Source organism: Athene noctua, chromosome 1, assembly GCF_965140245.1.
Source record: "Athene noctua chromosome 1, bAthNoc1.hap1.1, whole genome shotgun sequence".
Taxonomy (NCBI): domain Eukaryota; kingdom Metazoa; phylum Chordata; class Aves; order Strigiformes; family Strigidae; genus Athene; species Athene noctua.
In genome coordinates this window covers 183,217,577-183,235,715 of record NC_134037.1, presented here as the reverse complement: position 1 = coordinate 183,235,715, position 18,139 = coordinate 183,217,577, and the positions used below count along the sequence as shown (strand labels likewise).

General features: G+C 39.7%; 1 protein-coding gene across 4 annotated transcripts in view; it reads right to left on the bottom strand.

The window, feature by feature from the left end:
- Positions 1-18,139, bottom strand: part of ARHGAP6 (Rho GTPase activating protein 6) — a 333,285-nt gene that overhangs the window by 54,353 nt on the left and 260,793 nt on the right. For 3 of the 4 annotated variants that reach the window (XM_074907249.1, XM_074907268.1, XM_074907278.1), the window contains exon 2: positions 9,851-10,010. In XM_074907249.1, the coding sequence (XP_074763350.1) occupies positions 9,851-10,010 (160 nt within the window). Of the gene's footprint in view, positions 1-9,850; positions 10,011-11,349; positions 11,365-18,139 lie in introns of those variants that run through there. The other variant, XM_074907258.1, reaches the window with a different exon arrangement.

The following is an 18,139-nucleotide window of genomic DNA, read 5'->3' as shown; positions in this document are numbered from 1 at the left end:
TCACATTAATGGTGCCATTGATTTCACCAAGAAGCCTAGCACTTTTTACTTCCATTCCGTATTCATAAGGCACTGAAGAAAATGCATGCTGCTTCTCAATCAAAGCTCCTAGCTATTTACTAAAATACAAACTATTAAAAAGACAAACATCTTTTGTTTGTAGTGAGTGAAACCATTTGCTTTTAAAACTATTAGCTTGTCTCTAACTGATGGAATAGATATGATTAATAAAGTTTTCCTAATGTAAGCAGACATGTAAAACCTGCTATGAGATATACGAACGTCTTGGAAATCAATTTGCTGAGCATTTGCTGAGTCTTTTATTAAAAAACTGCCTCACAGCAAAATTTTACAAAGGAACAGATCACTAAAAACTTCATGTTTTGAAGATAACAAATTATTTCCCCTGTTCTACCTTTAGAAAAATTAAATTTTTGCAAGCTTTGTGTATTTCCATTTTGTTCTTGTCTCAATGGTGGCAAAAAGCCAAATTTGGGAAAATAAAAAATCACAACAAGAAATTTCTGCAATTTCCTTATTGGGAGAAAAAAAAAAAAATTAAAAAAATATTTTGGGCTTGCTTATTTTCCTGCTTGGAAAACCTCCCGTCACCTTCATTTTGACAAACTCCTGTGTAGCAGAGTGCTTGGCTGCGTGTTCTGACAACCTCCTCCCTGCAGCAGCTGGGACTTCTAGCTTAAAACATTAAATCAATTTTATTTTCTTTTTTTTTCCAGACTGAGAGATACTGTTTTTATTTTCCCAAGAGGAAAAATCCTCAGAAAAATCCGTGTTTCCATGGAAAATTTGAATGGGGGGCGGGGAAAGAAGCCTTCATCTAAAAATCGGCAAGATATACAATTTTCATCTCTGACCAAGTTTGATAAAGCAAGCCTGGTACTGTATGTCCAAGAGTTACTAACGTAGTGTAAAGGAGCAGAATTTAGCTCACAATCTTGCTTGTCTTTAATATAATCTTCATGAACACTGCTATATTGAAAGAAAATCCATGGACTCACAGGAACATGTTAGAGACGGTATATGAGAAGAAATGGCAGAGGTTGGAATTAAGGGGCATGGTAATAAGCCTCTTCACTTAAAAGATACACTGATGCCAACTCAATAAGTATCCAGCTGTAGTTCCATAGCTCCACAAAGTATACGCTACAGTTGACTTAGATGCCTTCCACTGTTACAACAGCCTATAAAGTATATAACATGGTCAGTGGTTAAAAACAATGAGCAGTCTGGAGCTGTCACAAAAATGCAAGTCCAGATAAAAATCATAGTCACTCTCAGTGTTAAGGAAAAAGGATAATGAAATACAGTGACAAGTAATGAAAGCAGTAGACAGATCCAAAAAACTACTCTCTGCCAAAATAAACAGAGAACGTGCAACTCTGAATTCCCATTTTTATTCAGAGCTTAACTGGAGCATATTGGGAGCAAAGTGCACCAGTGAACAATAAAAATTCAGAAAGCTCAACTATGTATGTTTTCTTCCATTTCAGAGATGGGGTTGTCTCAGGGCTCAGACTGTAATCACACACTTACTCAGCCCTGCTCCTTCAAATTCCCCTTAACTAAGGCAAGTCGTACAGGAGACTAATGCTCACTTCATGTGAGCAGATGCACAGCATCATGCAGCCGGTGGAACTGGCTACAAAACTTGCATGCAAAAAATGTACAACAGCACATGTTCAAGCAGCATAAGCAATATTTTCCCTTAAATGACTGGGACTGCATTTAGGTTTCCAAACCCTTAGATCATATTCATTACAACTAATTAAATGAACCGAGAACTAGATTTGGCAGTAAAATGAAAGATTACCTTCTTTCTCCCCAGATGTCCCAGTAAGTCTGAAAAAATCAATTCCCTCAGAAACGGAACACTTGCTGTAATTACTGAAACTACTGTGTGTGAACTGGTTGCTGTTAATGGTAAGAAATTCTGTGGATATATGTTCTTGTCATAGGTGGCATCAATACAGTAAACAGTTTTCTTTGTAAAAGCAGCTAATGTCTTTTATTACATTTGGTACATTTGCTAAAATAGCCGGGTAACGTGTTTATTATCACTTCTGGAAAGTGGAGACAAATTCTGTGACTCACCCTTGGATTTATACTCTAAAATATTTGAGGAACATTAAAATAAACCCAAAGGTACAAAGTAAATGCATGCAACACTTGTACCAAAATGTAAATACACTTTGGTATGTGGTACATGTTAAAACCAAGACACTACATCAACATAATGTTAAGGTTGTGACCCAAGCCAAGAAAAGCAAGATAATTCATCAGAGATGGACATTCTGGCCTTAGACTAACCTACTGCAGGTACTACAGTCTGTTGCATCTGATCTATGAACAGTCCTCAGCAACACATAACCTCAATATTCAATCTTAGAATCACAGAATGGTTTGGGCTGGAAGGGACCTTATAGATCATCTAGTTCCAACCCCCCTGCCACAGGCAGGGACACCTTCCACCAGACCAGGTTGCTCAAAGCCCCGTCCGACCTGGCCTTGAACACTTCCAGGGAAGGGCATCCACAACTTCTCTGGGCGACCTGTTCCAGTGCCTCACCACCCTCACAGTATATAATTTCTTCCTTCTATCTAATCTAAATCTACCCTCTTTCAGTATAAAGCCATTACCCCTTGTCCTATCACTATACTTCCTTATAAAGAGTCCCTCCCCATCTTTCCTGTAGCCCTCTTTAAGTACTGGAAGGCCGCTATAAGGTCTCCTCAAAGCCTTCTCTTCTCTAGGCTGAACAACCTCAACTCTCTCAGTCTGTCCTCATAGGGGAGGTGCTCCAGCCCTCTAATCATCTTTGTGGCTCTCATCTGAACTTGCTTCAACAGTTCAATGTCTTTCTTATGTTGGGGGCCCCAGAGCTGGGCACAGCGCTCGAGGTGGGGTCTCATTTGAGCAGAGTAGAGGGGCAGAATCACCTCCCTCAACCTGTTGGCCACACTTCCCCCAGGGCTGCAAGTGCACATTGCTGGCTCATAGTCAGTTTTAAATCCAGTAATGCTCCCAAGTCCTTATCTGCAGGGCTGCTCTCAATCTGCTCACGGCCCAGTCTGTATTTGTACTTGTCATTGCCCTGACCCATGCGCAGGACCCTGCCCTTGTTGAACTTTATGAGGTTTGCACAGGCCCACCTCTGAAGCCTGTCAAGGTCCCTCTGGATGGCATCTGAACTGTACCACACAGCTTGGTATTGTCAGCAAACTCGCTGAGGGTGCACTCAATCCCACTGTCCATGTGACCGACAAAGATGTTAAACAGCGCCGGTCCCAATACTGAGCCCTGAGAAGCACCACTTGTCACTGCTGTCCACTCAGACATCAAACCATTGACCACAACTCTTTGAGTGTGACCAGCCAGCCAATTCCTTATCCACTGAGTGATCCATCCATCCATCAAATCCATGTCTCTCCAATTTAGAGACAAGGATGTCGTGTGGGACAGTGTCAATTATTTTGCACAAGTCCAGGTAGATGACATCAGTTGCTCTTCCCTTATCCACCAAACACTGTAAGCCTGTTGTAGAAGGCCATCAAATTTGTCAGCTACAATTTTCCTTTAGTGAAGCCATGCTGGCTGTCACCAATCACGTCCTTGTTTTCCATGTGCCCTAGCATAGTTTCCAGGGGAATCCACTCTATGATCTTGCTGGGCACAGTGTTGAGACTGACTGGTCTGTAGTTCCCCATATCTTCTTTTTTTCACTTTTTAGAAATGTGGATTATGTTTCCCCTTTTCCAGTCAGCAGGAACTTCACTGGACTGCCACAGCTTCTCAAATATGATGTATAATGGCTTAGCCACTTCATCCATCAGTTCCCTCAGGACTTAAAGATGCATCTCATCAGGTCCCATGGACTTGTGCACCTTCAGGTTCTTTAGATGGTCTTGAACCTGATCTTCTCGTATGGTGGGTGATTCTTCCTTCTCCTGGTTCCTGTCTTTGCCTTCTGCAATGTGGATGGTGTGGCTGGAGCACTTGCTGGTGAAGACTGAAGCAAAAAAGTCACTGACTGCTTCACTCTTCTCCATATCCTGGGTAACCAGGTCTCCTGTTTCCTTCCAGAGAGGGCCCACATTTTCCCTAGTCTTCCTTTTATCATTGACATACCTATAGAAGATTTTTGTGTTGCCCTTGACATCCCTGGCCAGATTTAATTCTATCAGGGCTTTGGCCTTCCAGACCTCATCCCTGGCTCCTCAGAGATGAAGGTGTATCTTAGCTATGTCAATCTTATGTTTTGAAGATGAGATTAGAACAAAGGTATTTTTCCACATCAGTTTGAAGATACAGGACTGAATTCTTGTTCTAACAGTCTTCCAAGAAAAAAATACAGTTTGACAGCTTACCTGTAATATTCTACTGAAACATGGGTTAATATTGGGATTCTTTACTAACGGTAAGAAAAGAATGACATATGAAAATAAAAAGATACTTTCAGGATTCTTGCCTAGTAAAACTCCTAAACTAAGTGAGCCCAGGCCTCTGACCTAGTGTACACACAAACAAAAGCTCCCATGTCAACTTTCTCACAGCTGAAATTCTGGACTGAAATAGTTTAGGAGGTTATAACCAAAATGTTTAATAAGGAAAACAATGAGACTCTGTGAAGGTCTGTGCAAAATCTGGATAATATATTCCCCTTGCTGATTCAAATTCTATTCCAGACAGGTTAAATTAATACTTCAGAACTTTAACAGAATTTGGCATACATTTTCACTTCTTTCCCCCTTTTTTTTGAGAATAAGAGAACACCTTTTTCTAATTAGTTTTCTTCTACCTCAGTATCTCATAATTGACTAGTCCTACAACATTCTTCATCACGAGAACCCTTTCTGATTCCTGGTCTTTCTGAGTTCTTTCAGTATCTTCACCTTCCCCATCTTCAGGAGTCACTTTAAATGTGTCATCCACTTAAGGACGAACATCAGGATATCAAGAGGGCTCATCAATGCTAGAAGCTTAAGCTGACAGATCTGCCCAATTAAGATTAAACACAGCTATAAAGTGATCCACTCTTTGAGCCCATATACTTATGGAATTCAGGGGACATTTCAATTGACAAATCAGTGAGGCAGGGGGCAGCTCTCTCCTAAAAGCAGAAGGTAATTTGATTTGTTGAATCTTTCTGAAACTGAGGGGCAATGATCCTATCAGCTAGGCCTCATCCTGCTGGCCACCACTTCCTCTGTATTGAAAAGCCCCTCAGGGGTTACCCCCATCCACACATGTCCTGGGTCTCACTCACTTGCCCCTGACTTGTGTTGAGGCTAAGTTCTGGTGGCTAGAACCACTGCACAGTTGTCTGCATCAAAACAGAGCCTTGACTCATAGCTGGAGCCATAATGTATGAGGGCCATAAAAACACAAGTAGTTGTCCTAGTTGTAACTACTGCAATGACCACCTCAGAAGAAAAATAAACGTGACTCTCTTTTTATTTTTTATCATCAGCCCATGAAAAGTACTTTGTTCCAGCAGGTAATTTCAAACATGGAGCTGCAATATTCCATTGCATCTGTGAAACAGTAGTGTCCAGTCTGATATATATGAAAAAACTTCAGAACTTTTGTTTGATGTCTTAATGAATAATAATAGGCTGCCCCAAGCTTGTCAAAACAAAGCTAACACACAAGCAGATATGCACTTGGTGTGCCTGTTCTCTCTCTTTGGTGGCTGAAGCCAGTTTTGAGTCCGACTTGTGTGAGCAATAGCAATGCACAAGCCTTTACACCACCTTGCTAATTAGCCTGGTAACTCTCAGAAGCACCATTGTCGTCTGACATTTAACAAGGTGGGGAGAGAAAAAGGGAGCAGTTTGGTCTGTGCGATCTCAGTTGCTATGCTTGAACCATTGCACAATCACTGTGTGAGAAAAACTGGTACCTACCATTATGATTACCTGCCTACTGGTTGTTTCTTCCTACAGAAGTTGAGACTGTGAGGCAGACAGCCTGTACTCTCAAAGTGGGAGGCAGCATATGAATCAACAACAAATGATCATCTACCCACAAAGAGAAAAATAAATAATCACAAATGGCAACATGTAGCATGCTTTTATAATATAAATATAAAGCCTCTGAATAGGTTACAGCAATTTTGTGTAAAAGAAGAACATCTTATCTACTTCTTCAGCATCATCTATTAACAGTCCTTTCTTCCCCACTAGACCCACATCTTTACCCACCTCTTTCCAAGGGGTTCCCACCAATGCCCTGTCCCAGCCCTAGCAGCCAGGGTTAGTCAAGGTAAGTGGAATGTTTTCTTATAAAAGCAATCTTGGGCAGTGCAAGCACTATTGGTGACATCTCTGCTTTATAAAAGTAAAAGCAGTATTAAACAGACATAAGTAGCAACAGAGCTGTTTTCTGACACTTGCCCAGAAATTCCCCCAGGTTTGTCTATAACTTTTCAAGGAAATTCAATGGAAGAATATCATGTACACTTTCGAGTAGTCAACAGCACTTACTAAATTATTTTTTCAGACCCAAGTTTAGGCATCAGTTCCTCTCCTCTATCAAGAAGCCCATCTGCATTTGGCTATGGAAGAGGCAAGAGGAAGGAGGATGGAAACTCCCTGGGAGAGATTCCTAGCCCACAAGACTTCTATGCTCTCACAACTCTTTAAGTCCTCTGTTAGCCACAACCATTCCCCAGAGTTTTGGAGACTACTCTTGGTGTGGTAACAGCACATGAGTTTTCTATTTTGCTTCACAGACACCTACGTGACATGCTTCTTTTGCATCCTAGGACAATGCAGGCAGCTGAATTGTCATTGCAGTAATAACACAATTTACCTAATCATGCCAAGACGCTTACTGTGCAGCAGCGCTTTCCTGTGTGGTTACAGCATAGGACCATATTACCAGTGAGAAATAGAGCAACTTCCGGAACTGTAAGAGATTTATTCATGTGAGAACATCAAGAGTTTTCCATTATTCTTTGTTGACACTATGAAGAAAACACATTCTACTTGTGCTGTCACATGGGACAAAGTGATTACAAATAAGAAAAATCCATAAAACACCAAACTTCATTGATATACAGGGATTTGAACGTGGCCACTTCTATACAAAGAGGTATATCAAGTCAAAAACTTGCTGTCAAGAAGATCAGAAGCATTGATGCCATTTCTGTCTGAGTTACTAGAGATACTGTCCAAATTCCTGCCTGTCATTTGTACAGGTAAACAAATGCATGAGAAAACATATATTGCTCCTATGCTTCTGCACTACTGAGATCAACTAAAGTTCCTCAGGAGTGTGGTAGGTATCATGAACATCAAGAGAGGTCAAAACTCAGATGAAAAGTTATGACTCCACTCAACCTGTAGGAATGACAAAGATAGCTAGACTCAGCAGCCAGTGGTGGTCACACCATTTTAATGATAGCAGAGAGACCTCTTTCACAGAGGTGAGGCGGGGCTAGCTCTGTGGCACATGGAAGGCCCAGGATATGCAGGTGAGAAAGATACTGATTACAGAATATGGAAGACAGATATGAGGCAGAAAAACAAGAGAACAAATCTGAAGCGTCTCTGTCATACATATAAAAATAACTCTTGATCAATTTGAATTCATTCTAATTGCCTACTGCAGTGCAATCATAGCATATTTTAAATGACATGCTGGTTAAATAAATTCCTGTGGGAGGTGGTCCCCTCTCTGTGACCACAGGATATTTAACTAAGAGATGTCAGCAATGCACTTCATTAACAGTAATGGCTGCAATACAGAAGAAGAGAGGGATTGCATATGAGGTATTACATTCTACGCATTCCTCTACAAGTGTGGGACTAGCCAGATGTGCCCTAGAAGTGCTCACTGCGCTTCCTGTAACAAGGGGGGCTTCTGAGCACAGCAGGACTGAAACACTATGAAGAAGCAACCAATAACAGCATGACTGTTGACTGTAAAGATAAGGCAGATGCTTCTGTACTCTGACTTAACTTCCATGCAAACACTTGTTACCCAAGAACAATGCATTTTTACTTTCCACAATACCTGTGCCAGTAAATGTAATTACTGAGATGCCTGCAGGAAGCAAATGCCCAGCAGGCGTGAGCATGTTCTGATGCCATTCATTCATAAGTTCTGAAGAACAGTCAAAAGACCATGAAGAATCATAACTTTTAAAACAGCCTTCTCTGTATTTTCTAATACATACATTGTCCCACTAGCCTCTGCTCCTGAAGATTTTCATGTGGCACTCTTTGAAGTAGGAGAGCTGTAGAGCACATCTTTCTATGCCCAGATCTCTCCAGACCTAGAGAACTTCTCCTCCTGCTCTCTCAAAAAGACAATACAGGTTCTACATGTCACTGTTTTTTCTTTCTTTTTTTTCTTTTTTTTTTTTTTCCCTAAACCAGAAAATGTTTAACAGCCTTCAGTCTTTTTAACTTGAGGTATAGATGGCTATGATGGAGGGTTTTTTATTTGTACTCCTGCATGCCCAAAGTCCCCAAGCCAGTTTCACACTGATAAAACTTGAAATGACGGGGCTCTGAGCAATCTGATCTAGTTGAAGATGTCCCTGCTCATTGTACAAGGGGGTTGGACTAGAGGACCTTTAAAGGTCCCGTCCAACCCAAACTGTTTTATGATTCTATGAATATGTATACGCTATTGCCTTGGATGGTATTACCTCCATATATGCATATTTATCTCCCACTGGAACTACCAGAAAATACTGCAGTGCCCTTAGAGATCCAGTTCCTTCTATTAATGTCCCATAAAATTGTTTTCTTACTGATGGAACATTTTTTGAGAGACCAGAGACAGGGGAGCTCTAGTGGGGCTTGAAGAAGTTGATTGTATCCATCTCACTACAAACTGATATCCTGCTGTAATTGGTAAGTTGGATGTCATTGGTTTTGGTAGGAGTTTTCTGCAAATCCTAAGAAGCTGATGAATACACAAGCTGATGTCTTTCACCTTTGTTCTTTTGCACACCATTATTTTCCTAGACTGGACAACTTTTTTCTGCTTAACTTTGATTCATTAAAAAACTGCTCCTGTGGCAGCACCGTGTATGCGCTACCACACAGTACCTCTGCTTGTAGCCAAAGGTGAGACTTCAGTGGTCCCTTGTTATTCCTTAGATAAGTATAGAACATCTGGAAAGAAACAACAGGAAAGCCAGATTTGCAGATGATTGCACAACAGCTGTCTGCTAGGCTTGATCTCCAGCCTACAGGAAACCATGGAAACTCTCACATTAGTTTTAGTGAGATCGCTTGCACAGTAACCTAAGTACAGGTCTACTATGTGCACATATCCTGCATCAAGGTTCTGATACCTGAGCTTTTCCTTTTCAATTAAACTCCCATTCCTTAGGAGTTCAATGTTTTACGCTGAAAATTAATTTGTTTTCTAAGAATAAGCACTAGGAAATATGCAGACATCTTCACTGTCTGTCTGAAATAGTGATATCTGGCTTCCCCCAGAGTCAACAGTATACATGGTATGATCTATCTGACCTACACAGACACGTACTTTCGGATGTCAGGAAGTATAAGAAAAGCCTTTTTCTCTCAACTGAGTATCAAGACATCCTAGCATGAATAGGTCTGATTTAGATTATCTACCCTGTAGACATCTGTCCTTGATCAGATGATCCCACCCCAGGTGGCCTCAATTGGACATAGCAGACAAACAACTTCACTAGTCTTTTTTTACAGTTACTCTGTTTAAGCAAAAATTAAATAGAAGACAACATCTGTGGGATAAACAATGTAGAGTTTTCTCCCTTCTACTGCTGCGATGTGAAGTCAGTGGCTTAGCAATCTAAACAGAGAGGGTTTATCAAGCCCTTACCTTTGGGGATAGTAATCTGACAACCCAGGTCACAGTCCTGCTGCAACTGATAAAAAGCCACTTCCTGCAGCCGAGCACGCTCCAGCTCCGAGAGGCTTTGAACGGGAACTGACTTCAGCCGAACGCTGCGCCCTGACATGCTGTTCCAAGTGAAATCACCCTACAGGAAATCAAATGGAAAAATATGAAGCATCATATGGTATGCACAGTTTAATAAACAGAACCATCTCTTTTACCGCTAGGAAAAACAACACGGGTTCTCTTTTCTAAAAGGCCACTTTCTTGGACATCTCTAACCTTCCAAGTATCTTTGTTTTCTTAAGAGCAGCATTCCTTAAAAGGAGTACAGACATGCAAAACAAAAAGACTATTCTGTCTGAAACCATTTAACCAAGTATTGTTGCAAAAACATTAGGATTCCAGTAACCAAAAGCACAAAGCGGGAAAAAAAAAAAACCCTTGTCTGCTTTTCCCAGTTTGCTTTCTTTATACAGTACTCAGTCATCACTTCATTCCTTTCCTTGCACAGTTAGTCAGATACACAGACCTCCACAGGTCTATGGACAACACACATCTTATCTCCTTCAATTTGCTAATCCCACACCACCTGGCTGTTCAGAGTGTACACAGGCAGAGCCCTTTCTCTTTATTGACACATCCCATCCCCTCCTTATGATGATACTGTGTTCAGGCCAAGATCGACTAAAGGACAAACTGTTTCATGTTTTTGAAAAACCATAACAACGTATGTGTTAAAATTTATACAGCAAAACAACATGAGAGACGCTACATCTCTGTAAGGTACCAATTATCCTTGGAAAGCAAATCAAAAGCTTTAGCTGTTCTATCTCCCACCTGTGATAACATACACAAAAAGCTATTCTCTTTTCTAGTATTTAGCTTGGGTGAGAGAAATAATCATCAGTCAAAGAGAAGTGCAAACACACAGACAATATTAAAAGTTGACAATTAACTTCAAGCAAGAATTTCAGAATTCATAAAAGCATCATCAAAGAGCACATTTTAGCACTACAGGGAGAGAAAGAAGATTTTGTTTTTCATTCTAACCATGTTATAAAATAAACATCAAGCTTGTCAGTAGGTGTAACCTAATGCAGCTGTAGATAATGGAGAAACTCTGATGTACCTCAGCTGAACTGCAAAGACAAATCCACCAACCTGCCCTTCATCACAACATGGTGGACTTAATTACCAAACTTCTCTCTCATTTTAAGTGCCCTTTTTCAGTTTAAATTTCAACATCTGTACCTTCACTACATGCTCATATTTTCACCATTCACTTATAATTTATCTGTTATGCACATACATCTGCAGTCAAAGGATGTCCTTTCACTTTAAAAGACATTGGCTGAAGCTTTCTTACAAAAATCTGTAAAACTACTTTACTCAGCAGTTATGCATCCTGCTGTATGTAAACATCTTTGTGCCTGTTTCCATATATTTTGTCTATATATGTGTATGTATACGTATGTGCACACATACAACTTGTACATACATTTGTGTATGCACACATATATACATACCTTTATATGCATACCTACGACTGCATGTGTGTATTCACATATCCGTGAGACAAAAATCATTCACAAATGTGCAGCACCATCTAGCAATATAGATCAAAGGAACTACACATTAAACAGCATTTCTTACAGTGCATGAAGCATGTTTGAGTTCATGAAGGGAACTTCTTCTCACAGTATTTTTGTAAGTCATTAGGCAACCATAATAGATAAAGATGTTACCCCAATGTGAACAACTGCACATCTGTACAGTCAATGCATGTACTATGCTCAGTATCTTTATGATATTTATATATAATGCAAAATTCTGCACTAGCCCAGTATTTGACTACTGGAATTTGTTCCTTCATTTTTTGCCTCTTTATCTCTTTATGCTCTTCTAGTGTCTTACTGTGGATGAGCTATTTAGTAATCTCCAACTAAAGGTCTGCACGGTGATACGCACCGAGCTGACTAGCTCAACTCAAGCAAAATGAAAGCATCAAGAATCACATAAACCTTATTTGCAAAACTGCAAGTAAACATTTACATTTTTTAAAAAGCTGTTGTCATTTATAGATAAAAGTGATCAAGAACAGAATCCACAACTAGACAATGTGTACTAAGAAACTAATTCCTTTCCAAACCTGATAATGCAAAAGAAACTTTACAAGTAGAGAAGTATGCAATTCAGTCCTCGTGAACATGTAACATACAAAACGTTCTCCAGTCAAAATGGTACAGAGAGAGAAATATAGGTCTTTATGGTGAAGTTTGGGGAAATTTTATCTTATCTATTTCTCTGAGACGAACATTTTCACAAACAAAAAGATCACTGATATGTCTACCACAAAAATTTAAAACAGATATTTAATTTTGAAAAAGGAATGGAAAGCAAAAAAGATGCCCAGTAGAAAATACTGAGGTAACAACTGTAAACTTTTTAGGACATGTCCTCTTTCCCGTAAAGCATAAAAATGAAGGGGTGCATGAGGTTTTTAGGAATTACCACAAGTAAAATAAATATTTCTTAACTGAATTTTGCATGAACACATGAATTATTGCTCTTTTTCAGATAAAAATTACCAATGGCAAATCTATCTCTGGAGTTAACTCCACATCCTCTGCCCCATCTCTTGAGTTAGTTCTGTAACTGCAAGCAGTGAGCTGTAGCCCAGCCCATTAGTTGAACTTGGAGGGACAGGGTCCTGCTAGCTGTGGTACAGCCCTGCATTAATATTCTGCTTTGAGGACCCCAGTAAGCCTCTTTGCAGAGAGACATGCTGCATTATATGAGCAGAGCAGCCAACTCAGGACTGGCTCAGGAATCCTACCAGGGGTAATTTTGCCTCAATATAGGACCACCCCACCTAATTTTTTTTATAGAAGGTCAAGGGTTTAGAACCAAGCAAAAGAAGAAAGCCCCCAACAAGGTTATGAGGGCTGTTCCAACCAGGTTTTTCTATTCTGGCAGTCTGCAAGCTCCCAGTATGTCCCTGGCACTCACTGGGTTGATCCTATCTAGCTAAAAATGGTGGGATGCAAGCTCTGAACCTTCCAACACCAGGAAGAGGTCACTGAGCAGCGATAAAGAATGTGGAATCACACTCTGACCAGTTGCTGGGCACTAAAGACAACATTCGTCTTTTACACTCAGTGTATTTGATAAAATCTCTGCTAGGTCACATTAACATAGGTTTTTACTATGCTAATGGAACACATGACTAATTAACTAAAATATTTTTGGAAGATCATGTGTTAGGGCCAGGGGAATCTCCTAATCTGCTAACAGAGTGAGAGGCTCAAGAAATGTCTCCATGAAAAAGTCTGTTTTATTTGGGAAATAAATATCACTGACTTCTATGAGACAAAACACAGTATTTGATAATTTAATCTATTCACAGACTCCTATGCTTTGCATGACACAAGGTACATTAAAAGCCTCATCTTGCTTCTAAAGCACTGTACAATTTTACATATACCCTGTAAATTACCGCAGAATCAACCAGGCTTGGGAGAGGTCCAGAAAAGTCAAGCTCCCTTGGAGAACAGGTGCTGGTGCAATTACATCAGACACTTCTGTCTAAAGCTATTCTTCACTCTGGGGCAATGAAAGGAGGGAAAGGGCAGGACAGACACAGAGAATATTCTGTTTCTCTCTCTTTATGAGGAGGAACATTTCATCAACTGCTTCAACTTCAACGTCAGCCTGACGTAGCTCCCTGAAGAAGCTTAGGAGTAGCAGAAGATCTTTAAGCACCAAGTCAGAGTGACTCAGGTTTTGAAAATTATGCCCTTCATGTACATTCAGACATACATACATAGCTTCTTTATTATTTGGATGGGAGGTCAGAATATGACCTGCAAATGGCTCCTTTATCATCAAGAAGGAGAAAAAAAACAAAAACAACAAACTGCAAAAACAAACAGAGAAGAGTGCAAACAGAAATACTGCTCTGGGATAGAGTGATCAGCCTGATAAGACACAAACTGCTAACTGTAAGGGTGCTTTCATAACTGACTTTTACAAAACCTTAAACTAGACTAAAAGCCTTCTCTGGTTTCTTCTACCAACCAGTCACTTCTTTTCCCTCACAAGTCTCCAGCTTCATCTGCATTTTCTCTCTGGCCCTCCCACTAACATCTAACATCTTTGCTCCACTCAACCAAGCAGTTCACTTAAAGGGTAACTAAAATACCAGAGCAAATGACTCAGCAAAGGAGATGTCTGATTAACTGCATCCTGTGCCTTTGAAGAAACTGTCCACTCTTCCTGTATTTCTTGTCCACAGTCATAAGCACATTTTTAATAAGATGCAGACTGCAGTTTTACTAATATTCTTTCAAGCATTTTTTTTTTAATGGGTTGGATGTTCAGTGACTCCAAAATAAACATTAAGTAGTACATCGTGACTTAGGTAACACTATGCAATTAAATTACTCTTAAGCACATGTAGGTTATTCTTGTGTACCTGACCTCTTTTTCCCGAGCCTCCAAACACACAGTGTTTCAGATATCTTTTAGTGAAAACTTGTTCTGCTGTCCTTTGTACAATACAGAAACTGGCTGACAACTACTGCAAGGAATCCTGAATGTAGATGCAAAGCTACACGTGATGATTGACCTCTGTTGATCTCTGCAAGGTTTTAAGCCTTAGTGAGTAATGTGGATCATGCACAGGGTGGGAAATAAGAACTCACACACATGGCATTTTCAGATAACAGAAATGTTAATGCAAGATGGAGAAAGCAATTTTTGTCGTATTGCGTTATTGTTATTGACTTTAGTCTGTGCTCATTTAGGTAAATGCCATTATCAGATTAGCTGTCTATTACATTAGCCTACAATGCTCAAATCTGTTTAAAACTACTAAGATCAAAATCAATTATGTCTACTTGTTCTTCTCCTACCCTAGCAACACTTGTATTTAGATGGATCTCCACTGTAAAAGAATTCAGTATTTTTGCACATGAAAAGATTATATTGCAAATAACATGGCAAATATAGCATTACAATGTCTTCATTCTGTTTGCTTAATTACTTCTTTAAGCTTCATGAAACCACACATCATTGCCACTTCATAAACCTTTCACTTACCTTGGTCACTTTATTTCAACCCTATTTCCAGATTTCTTAGGTATAAACCCTCACAATTTGACTGTCAGTGCAGGTAATCCCTCTCTTCCTCACTTCCCTGCTGTTGCTGCTAGTATGAAACAAAACCAGTTCTGAAGTGAACGTCAGTCACTCCAGCGCAGCTATATACTCATCATATGAAATCAATGTACAGAATACTATTCCTGACAGAAATAAGGAGAACGGGGAAATAAACTATGTTAAACATCAATTTTAGATCTACATGCAGTTAAGGACCGAATGTCTAGTCCTTTACTAATGCAATCCTAGAAAATGGCCACCTGTAGATTAACAAAGTTAGGAAACACAGATGCTATGGCCCGACTCTCTCTGCCACTCAATTTCCAGATGCTTCTCCATAGCCAGCACAGCTATAGTGGCAGGCAGCATGCTGGTTTTCAGCCAACATTACAAATACTGCAACCTGGGATGCTCTGGCATCTCCAAACACAGCAGGCGTCACGCAGCTGCTCCCAAGGGACTGACAGTATCACAAAAGAAGGCCAGTCTTTCAGATTAATGAAAGGGCATCTAACTCCTAAACATGAGGCCTCACAAGACTTGCTGCATGACATCAAAGCACTCAGAGGAAGATAGCTGAACAAGGATGCACAAAGCACGGGGCCCCAGCAATTAATCTTCATTAAGAAAGACTGACTTCATTGCAGTAGTTATCTAGGGTGACATCCTGTTCCCCTTGACCTGAGTGGCAAAACTATTAATATAATGTCTCCACTAGGAAGAGAATACAGTCCAGATGATCCTGTGTTACAGTTCAGAGCCTTTCACTTAAGTTGCCTTATCTCATGCTATATTGTACTTATGTGTATCATATATGTACAGAAAAAGCTATTAGTTTTGTCAAAAAGACCATACTTGACAAATCAGTGATTTAAATATCAAAACTATTTAATGGCAACTAATATAGCCATGGCATTGCCAAAGACAGACAGTTCCTCACTGCTAGTTAGCATCCTGTCTCATTCCCAAGGCTGGAAATCCGTGTACTAAGGATCAGTAGAGCAAGAGAACCCCTGTGGGACATTGGAAAGCTGGTATTCCCCAAAGAGAAGGCAGAATTTACACCCACAGCAGAAATACTTCATCTAGCAAGATGGCATGAATCTGTATCCAAGTAAAGATACACATTTCAGAATATTACAATGGTGATTTCCATTTATCGGGGTGGGGGGGGAAGTCTGGAGTGTGTGAGGTGGGGGAAGCCCTTCTATCTTCAGTCTAAGGGAGCATAAAAATTAGGATACTTTCACAGCAGTATTAAGATTGCTAAAATAAAGTGAAAAATATTTCCTGTTCTTCTTTCCAAATAGCTCAGAATACTATTTCATGTTTAGAATATTTCACAAGCATTCTCTTAAAAAAAAAAAAAAAGTGTAATGGAGATGTATTTCATTCCTTTTCTGAAATTAATAAACATTAATGATGTACAAAGGTATTGCCTAGCAAAATATTCATCCCTAAGATACCCACTCTGTACTGAATTTTTTATGCAGCCTGAAAATCAACCTCCAGAAGTTAGAAAGCTCCACTAAAATACATCAAAATACATGCTCAGATTTTCTGAAATTCTTATTTCAGCAGATATCAATATTTTTGGATTAATTTATCCAGAAGCACTATAATTAAGAGCCAGAAGGGGAAGCGTACTGTTTTGGAGGTGCCAAAATGGAGACACAACACCTTAAAAAGCCTAGATGTTGGTCTTCATGTAAACAGATTTCTGTATATTTTTGTCAGAAAAGAGAATTAAGCCATATTGCAATACTCTGAATTTTGCTGCAGGTTGAAAGTACACGCATACCTATCATAACCATCACTGCATGCAGTAACAAGCCAAACTGCAGTAATTAAACCATTCGAGACCACAGTAACGGGCTATACTACAAAAGCCAGTGTTTTCATCAACCTTGACACAAGAGATCTGGGATAGCCTGGGTTGATTAAGAGGAGAATTCTTACCCCCTTTATCACTTCACACACTGTATATTTTGAGAGGTTGGTTCTATGTTTTTCTCAAGTGTTATAATAGTTCCCTGCTTCAGCAGGAATAAAGTGAACTCTGTAAACTAATGGCAGCTGACCCAAAATCAAAGACAGTAACTGCACCAGTATTATTTTCAGTGGCAAAGCTGCCTTAAATAGACCCTTCTCTAGCTTCTGTGGCCAACCCAAATGTGTTCCCAACAGTCCTCAGTGTTCAACTGCTCATGAAGCTGAACAAGGAACCACAGCCCATGATCTGCCAAAGAATGGCATGTCCTCTCGTGTCCTCTCTGACTTTTCCTGTGCCCCAAGTCACGGAAAAGGTAGTCTCCATCCCAAGGACAACCTCTGCTAGATACTGCAGGTTGCAGTACCCATTCACGCCATGAATGCTAACCATTCATGTTATGCTCTTATTAAATGTAAAGATTTCCAATGAGATTTCGAATATGAAATACTGTTCTTTTTCCTAAAACTAATGAAGTTAATGTTAAGCATATGAAAACATAAGGCTGAAACTACATGCGAAATGCATTTAAACAATTTAGATTAAACAAATATAATCATATGTTCTATCTGTAGCTTTACTGGTTCTGGAGTACATAATGCCCTGGTGAAACAATAAGGATCTCTGCACAGAAGTTAACCATTTCTGCATCCAATAACGAGTATGAAAGTGACTGCAGCCAATGCTTTGAACGGTTATGAGAGGCATATATTTCTATTATGTTCAGTACAAAAGAAAAAATTGCCACATTTTAGAGAGAAGTAAATGATTTACTATTTGAAAGACAGAGAATGCACATGAGAGAGCACACACTGTCATTTCCAAACATTCAAACATGGTATCAGTCTTGAGTATTGTACACATGGCTAAAAATACATATTTGCGTAGTTCAGCTTACCTCCTGGATTTTGAGCTTTTAGGATACAGGCAGATTACATTATCTGACTTGAGCATACTGTCAGAATCTCATCATCAGGTAAAATAATTAATTCTATGACTCCAAGAACTTGGATTTGACTAGTAATAAATCCTTTAATTCAATACAAAGCCCTATTCTTATTGTTTCAAGTGGCTCAAACCAGTATGTTCTATAAACTGATATTACTTACAGAAAGGGGTTT